Consider the following 7500-nt stretch of genomic DNA (forward strand, 5'->3'; position numbering starts at 1 on the left):
CACAAGACCTCCATTTAACGACAATGACTTGTGAAGGAAGTAAATGACAAGACTAGAACCTAGCAGTCCACGCATACTAACCGGTAAATTTAGTTTCACGGCGTCCACGGGATCGTGAAAGGGCCAGGAATACGGATGCCGCCACATTGCCTTCATGATCGTTTTCGATAAATACTGTAGTTGGTTGGTTGTTCGAATGCTTTTGGGCTCTTGACCCGTTGATGGAGTTTGAGCCATTCCACGCTACAAAATATTTCAAACAAAGCAACAGTTTCTGGGTGTTTATTTCGCTTTCTTGCGTACCAAAGACACAAATTATAAATTCAAATTCTCTGACGTTTCCGCGAGCGAAAGCTGGCGACTTATGAAATTGATTGGAGTGATATTTACCACTGTTTGTTGTTCAAAATCGTCGTACTTGTGTGATAAACGCCTTACTCGTTTCCCGAGTGCCTCAGGGCTTGTCTCTGAACGAAATCCATTCAATGAATCATCAGAGTTTTGTTCATTACTGAGACCAAACTGTAAAGCTGCGCTAGGCCTAGAGGTGATGCAATACAACCTAGTCAATTTATCTCTTAAATTTAGTCAACTTGCCTCCAAAGTAGCATAAAACTGGGCACTGGAAACTTGGCCACAATTTACGCTAGTTTGGAAGCACCAAAAATGTCCTTCTCAGAGAGAAAACAGTCCGCGTCACTTGAACGCCATAAAAAGTGTCAACGCCATTTTTGGCGGTGCCACGCACAATCGTTCACGAATGAATATCACAATTCACAAGCCTAAGAACCCAATAATGACCAGACCATACCGTTCGATAAGGTTTGTTAGAGGGTTCTGCAAGCTTTGGATTGTCGGATGGCCCTGCGTTTCCATGCACGACGTAAGATCCCACAAAAACTCCTTTCGTCCTTCATGGATTTGACCAGCTCGCTTCAGAGCGAAAGCCGCCCTTTTGAATTCTCGAACGACCCCCAGCAAAGACCTCGCATGACACGTCATAACTTTCAGTCACGTGCTGTTACCAGCGCGCCAAAACACCGACTCATTCAATATTTTAAATGTTTTATGTTTACGCTCAAATGCGACTGATCGTATACGTACATTTCTACGTAGCTGAAACTGTCACGTATTTATTAAACCAAAAATCCCCTGACAGCTTAAGGTTACTTTTTGGAGAAGCTCAATAAAAGCGGAAAAATTAAATAGATACGTGTACCTCGTGGATATGTATTCCTTTGTCAGTATTACTTATCTACAGTCGACCAAAGGGTATTGAAGCCTCATCACCATCACGCATTGGATTTGAAGGAAAAAATTAAGCCTGAAACAGCAATTTATTGCATTATTTGTTGCCTTTTATTTCACTGGCAACTGCCATGGTGTTCCTCGCTGCACTTGAAGACAACGCTTTGTCGGCTGTACAACACGCCAAAATTCATAAAATTTCCACAGAGAGTTCCCTTATCCAGCCTCTTCAGTGCGACAAGTAACAACTTCGTTGTGCAAATTGTTGACAATCACACTTGACTCCATTTGATGGATCCCGTAAAACGGAAAAGAAACGGTTTTCTTTGGACTGGACTGTAGAGCTTTGTCGCGTCGGATTCGACATGAGAAATTTAATCCATCCGACAAGAATGTCTGTTAGGTCTATTGAGTGAGTGAAATCAGTTAATCGATGTGTTGATCCGCTTTAACGTTCACCGAGCTTCACATCCCACAAACACAATGGACTTTTCTTGAACTGACATTTGCATGTGCGTACGTAACTCTACCAAGGGACTCTAGGTTGTCAACACGAGACCTTTTCAAGGTAAAGTGCAATCAAAACGTATCAATGCTTTGACTACTATACCTTCAGGTTGTGAATGAACATTTTGTTCTCACGCAAAGTAAGATTGGCTTAGCGAGCCGAGCCGGACTGGCGCAATGTTACATCAATGTGGCCTGAGTTCGAGTCACGTGAGGGTTCTCGAGTCCCTTTACTTCTACAGTTATCTTAACTTTTTTGCCAGTTGTGTTCTATAAGAGATCATGATCTCTTGGTTCTATTGAACATTTCTTTGTCTGACATTTGCAGACTGCAGACTAATTATTATTGAAAGCTAACCGTTTTAAAACGGGTTCTTAGACTTGTTCTAGCGCTATTTGAAATGGGTGTGTAGAGCAGTGCTAGTTGTAGGCAGTCTGCAGGGGCACCCAAGGAATCTCTTCCTCACTTTATCTGTTCCCCAGAGGAATCTTGCTGGCCTGCAAAAATACAGGTGTTCCGATAAGCTGGCTGGGAAATTTATTATTGATAGAGATTTTGGTTGGGAATTACTGACTTTTTCTAGCATTTTAACCCGACCTGGCTGTAGAAACTCTGTGTCTCTTGTGTGTCTTGCTGGGAAAAAGGTACAGATAATGCTTTCCCAGCAACACTGAAAAACACCTGAAAATGCCTTAATAACATTTATTTTCATTAACTGGGGTATAATGATACATTTTACAACAAATTGGTTGTTGGGTGCCCCTGAGTCTGCAGTCTGCAAATGTCAGATACCGCAACCATATTTGGTAAATCAATTAACCAAAACAGAAAAATATGCCAAAAAACTCACGTTACCAGTATGAGAACATTCTCACAGAAAATCTGTAGCATGGATTAAAAAAATAATTATCAAGACAATTATGACATCATAAGGCCCTCCTTTGATACACTTTTCAAAATATTAGTTCTTTTTTTTGTCCATATAGAAATCCCATGCTGCAGTTTACAAAAAATGATAGGACGGTTCCCATCCAGTGAAAAACCACCTCTTCCCTTCCTTTCGTCAGAGTCTTTTTGTTTTTCACTGAAGCGCATGGCAGAGGACTGGGACCAGTTGTGCATGTGCCTTCTGGTTGGATGTCAGATTGCCACTGAATAAGTTTCTTCAAAGAACCATCCATGCAACCTTTTTCTGGGGCTCTTGACTGAAAATCTTCCTGAGCAACCATTGTTTTTCTGTAGTTAAGTGCCACCCCCTTAAATGTGATTTGATTTCTAAGTAGAGCATCCCCAATTGGTGCCCCAGAGCCAGATGACTTGACACCTCAAACACCCTAGGACGCCCCCAGTTGACGAGTAAAATTGTCTGGCGTTAGACGGATTGAGAGCTGTTAAGTCTCACTCCCAGGAGTCAACAGGTTAAAGTTCATTATGCACCTATCAATAAACAATTAACACTAAAGGCTGCAATGTCATGTAACGATCTACGCATTACGATGGATCAGTACAAACAGTGATAAGCATAAACACACCACTGTTCGGACAGATCTAAATAACAAGGTTCACAACAGTATTCTCTTCAAAATGGAACTACGGTTGGCCAAACCTAGCATGAGGCTCATTGTGTTTTAGCCACGGCGCACTGACAAGGGCCAACAAGTCCGAAACAGCTGTCTGCATGTGCTTTCAAGTTTGAGCTCTGATCATGCTACGTCCGGCTGACCGTAGTTTCATTTTCAAGAGATTGCCTTCTTGGACATTGTTTGATGCAATAATATAATACAATACAACTTTATTTCACTGCGCTAGCCACACACAAAAGCTGGTTTACAGGTGGGGCGTAGGTAAACACGTTACAATATAGTATATATATATATATTTAAAATAGAAGTATATTACCGGTACATAGAATCAGTGCGATCCAGTAGAAGGTATGGAGGGCGAGGAGGTAAGTTTGCGTTTGAAATCAGAAAGCGATTTTGCGGTCTTTGCCCCATAGGATCTGCCCAAACAGTGGTGTGTTTATGCTTATCACTGTTTGTGCTGACCCAACGTAATGCATAGATTGTTAGATGGCATTGCAGTCTTTAGTGTTAAATGTTTATTATCACTTATCAATGTTAAGTCTGAGGAAGAGGGGTGGGGGGGGGTGGAGTCGGGCATGGGGTGGGGATTTTGACATTTTCTTAAAAAAAGCATTCAAATTCCCCACCCCCAGGACAAAAGAATTGGTCAAAATTCCCACCCAGCGGCAAGTGAAAGTGGTCAAACACCCTTTGTACAATCACAATCCCTACCTTGGGAACAGGCCTCATGATCAAATTCCCGTGGTTAGCAGTGATAGGTGCATTATATTGTTACTATTATTCGTTTTGCCACTGGTAACATCATTAACAATCGAAATCAGCTGTCAGCGCAACAACGAGAAAGGCCGACATGAAACAAAAAAAGGAAGGAATAGATCTAGACAAAGCAAAATCTTACTTTCTGTGGCCACCCCCATTTAAAAAGAAAGGGATGCCCAACATTTACATTGGTAGGGTTGGTGCAAATAGGGAGGAAGACCTCCAAATTTTCCTGACCCCACTGTGAGTCTCCCATTTTGCAACATTCTTCCAAATCCTAATTGACATAAACCCAGCCAGGATTATGAAAGGACTTTGAGGTAATGCACAACCAATATGTTATTTATTGAGAAAATTTTTAATGTGAAAATCACTTTAAAAGTTTGACTATCAAAACGGTTACAACTGGAACACTTTTTAAGATCATTCAAGCTGGCTGCCAAAATAGCCAAACTGAGCTTTTAATTGAATTAAAAAGAAGGTTTCTTTTCAGGACACAAGGGTATTAATTAAACCTTCCTTAGTACCAGCAATTATTACTAAGGAGGCTCGAATGGGTTTCAGCTGATGGTGAATGCGCAATTTTATCAACAGGTGACCGGAAATAAAAATGTGACCTAAAATCACAAAAAAACAGAAATAAAGTTTGTTAGAAATGTTAAGTAATATCTCGAAACTTAGCTTGGTGACCTACCCTGATTTTTTGCATTTTTTTTTTCATCTTCCAATGGTTTTTTCACAAACAACTAAAGTTAAAAAAATAACTAGATAAATGTTTCTCAAGCTATGTATTAAGTAACAGAATTAAATTGGGAAAAATACTAGGTCACTGAATTACTTTTTAAAATGTAATTTCCAAAAACTGAATTTCAGGGTGTCTTGTGGCAGTACCGTTCTGTTACCATGGTAACAATTGAGGACTCGCAGACACCCTTAAAAGTCGCCTGATAGTAGTATTGGCAAATATCAAAACCTTTTCCACTGAAAGGTTTGACAGTGATGCAATCCTTTTTCACTGGAAAGCCAATGTTACCTGTGGAAAACCCTTTGAAGCCTCCTTAATTTAACTCCATGGCGACCACCTTCTTAAGATCCTTCATGAAACGAATTCTAATTACCTATTTTATAAGTTCAACTGACAAAATTAATATGTTACATCTAGAACTCTTACTTACTCAAAATAATTTACAACTATTCACCGATTTGGAAGTGCAAAGAGGAAAGGTAAATATCCACCACTAACCACAGACACTGAGGAGAATTATTGTTGTTAATTATTAGTATATACTAAAACAGTGAGATAATATAGCACAAAAAGATGATTTTAACTCATTCATTCCTGTAAAGATTACAACTTTTTCAGGCCCAAATTCTGAATTGCTTGGAGGTGAATAGCAAAGGATATCCGGACTTTGAGTAGCCAATCAGCGTGCATGTTCAACGCTATCCACTGTGTTGTATATACTAATTCAAATTATGTACTTCTGGCTTCACATAAATTTCAATGGAAGTACCAGTAATAATTAAAAACAATAATTGCACTGAAAGTACAGACTATTATTTGACCATGCTACTTTATTAAATTCTGGAAATTTCTTTAAAGTGCTATGATGGTCAGACATTACTTGCCGTTTTTCTCCCTATTCAAAAATTTTTGTGCTAAATACTCGAAATGTGAGATTTTATGCAATCATTTCAAGAGAAAAACAATTTCACTTTGAGGGCAATTTTTTTCATTTTCATGGTCTGCAATTACTTGGTGTGGTTTTCCCTCAGAGAGCTGGATCAAGGTGAAAGTGACGTCATTAAAACTCACTGGCTTAAAAATGAAGTGTGTGTGAATTCGGCTTAATTATCATGTAGAACACAAACCTGACAATCTGAAAAGCCAAAAACTCTTGTGTTGTATACGTCTAATATTAGTGAGTAAATGACGTCTCTTTCTCCTTAATTGATTCAGATTGCTGAAAGCTTATTGGTCAGAACTGCACGAAGTAATGGCAGACAGTTAACCCATTGACTTCTGGGACTGCGACTTAACAGATTTTACTCTGTCTAATGCCAGGCGAATTTACTTGTCAACTGGGAGCACCCTGGGGCTCCTGATCATGAGAAGTGAATGTGTCAAATAAAAAAAGGGAGTTAAAATAAACAGTCTTCCTCTTAAAATTACTTCAAAAATTTCCCTTTTTCAGCATTCATTGCAAGTACTTTCAAAATGTGAAGACAAACGAGAACTGATTTTCTTTCATCGTAGTAGCACTTTAAAAGCTTTGGTTGGTAGTATGGTTACAATCAAGCGGCTGTCTTCAGAACACTCCCAAGCAGCTCACATCTGTCTTCAGAAACACTCCCATTACTACTCATAGTCTGTTAAAATAGGTTGCTGAAAAAAAACCAAAAACAAAATGTTAAATTTGTTTTACCGGTAATTATTTTGAGAATACTGGCCTTAATTATCACGGTTTTGACCGCCATTTTGACGGGTTTGCAAATTCATATTGAAGAATCATCTGTTCTAGTTGAAGAAAAAACTCAGCCCTGTCAAACAGGACTTAACTTGGTGAACACATGAAAACTGTTCATTTCCTTTGATTAAACCCTACAATTTAAAAAATGCATCCAAAGTAAAGATTATATACAATGTAAAGGATCTGCTTCTCAGAGAATTTCCCAAAGAATTTAATGCATCTTGCATTGCTTCAGTTGATTCTGTTGATTGTCCAAGATGGGCTGAAGCAAGTTCCATGCAACTGCAAAAATTTCCAAAAATTTAATGTTTTCTTTTAACAAAAAAGCCAAAACATTTTACCCGATCTCCAAAATCTTGCATTGGTGTACCCATCAATGGAAGCCCTGATCTCCTTGAAAAAGCTGCAAAGTAGATATCAAACATTGATCTGAGACAATACTCACATGAATCAATATAAGGATCGACACAGAAAGCAAAAGATGCTGGTTTTTCCAGTAAAGATTTGTCCTTGCACCACAGGTAGATAACTGAGGCTAACGGTTACCATATAATACAGATTGGGATTTAAACCCAATTGATCCTTCAAGATGCAGCTTGAGGCTCTCACCTCTCAGCATCTGGAATCCCTATGGTGATGCAAAGCCTGGAGACAACCCTTGCACAGATTTGTGTGAATTCCAGTTAGTCATCACTTATTTATTTAAATTTATCCTTAACAATTATTGCAATTGAACCCTGGGAGTGAGAATTAACAGATTTTACTCATCAACTGGTGGCGTCCAAGGGCATTTGAGGTGTCAATGGGTTAAACCAATTTTTCGGATGGGTGTGTCGAAAGGTGAAATGCAAGCATGGTATGTGTTCCTTTCTCCTGTATATATAGTCTATACCTTTCATTTGCCTCGAAATTTCTAACTTTCATGTAA

At 39.1% G+C, this 7500-nt stretch overlaps 4 protein-coding genes across 7 annotated transcripts in view; 1 reads left to right on the top strand and 3 right to left on the bottom strand.

Annotated features, from left to right (window-relative positions):
- Positions 1-1938, bottom strand: part of LOC137984336 (bromodomain-containing protein 3-like) — a 29353-nt gene extending 27415 nt beyond the window's left edge. Inside the window, exons 1-3 of one of the 4 annotated variants that reach the window (XM_068831505.1) lie at positions 1220-1938; positions 391-467; positions 82-243 (exon numbers count right to left, since the gene is read on the bottom strand). In XM_068831505.1, the coding sequence (XP_068687606.1) occupies positions 82-237 (156 nt within the window). In that variant the 5' untranslated portion in view covers positions 238-243; positions 391-467; positions 1220-1938. Of the gene's footprint in view, positions 1-81; positions 244-390; positions 542-811; positions 1192-1219 lie in introns of those variants that run through there. The other 3 variants (XM_068831491.1, XM_068831498.1, XM_068831512.1) reach the window with 3 other exon arrangements.
- LOC137984411 (doublesex- and mab-3-related transcription factor A2-like) overlaps positions 1-7500 on the bottom strand; it is a 350662-nt gene that overhangs the window by 172825 nt on the left and 170337 nt on the right. The window lies entirely within an intron of this gene.
- Positions 1-7500, top strand: part of LOC137984468 (protein C10-like) — a 236392-nt gene that overhangs the window by 17077 nt on the left and 211815 nt on the right. The gene's annotated exons all lie outside the window — the stretch shown is intronic.
- LOC137984454 (transmembrane protein 198-like) overlaps positions 4439-7500 on the bottom strand; it is a 30051-nt gene continuing 26989 nt past the window's right edge. The window contains exons 7-8 of the mRNA XM_068831629.1: positions 6914-6975; positions 4439-6487 (exon numbers count right to left, since the gene is read on the bottom strand). Coding sequence (XP_068687730.1) covers positions 6461-6487; positions 6914-6975 — 89 coding nt within the window. The 3' untranslated portion in view covers positions 4439-6460. The remainder of the gene's footprint in view (positions 6488-6913; positions 6976-7500) is intronic.

The sequence above is a fragment of the Montipora foliosa genome, chromosome 2, assembly GCF_036669935.1.
Source record: "Montipora foliosa isolate CH-2021 chromosome 2, ASM3666993v2, whole genome shotgun sequence".
NCBI lineage: Eukaryota > Metazoa > Cnidaria > Anthozoa > Scleractinia > Acroporidae > Montipora > Montipora foliosa.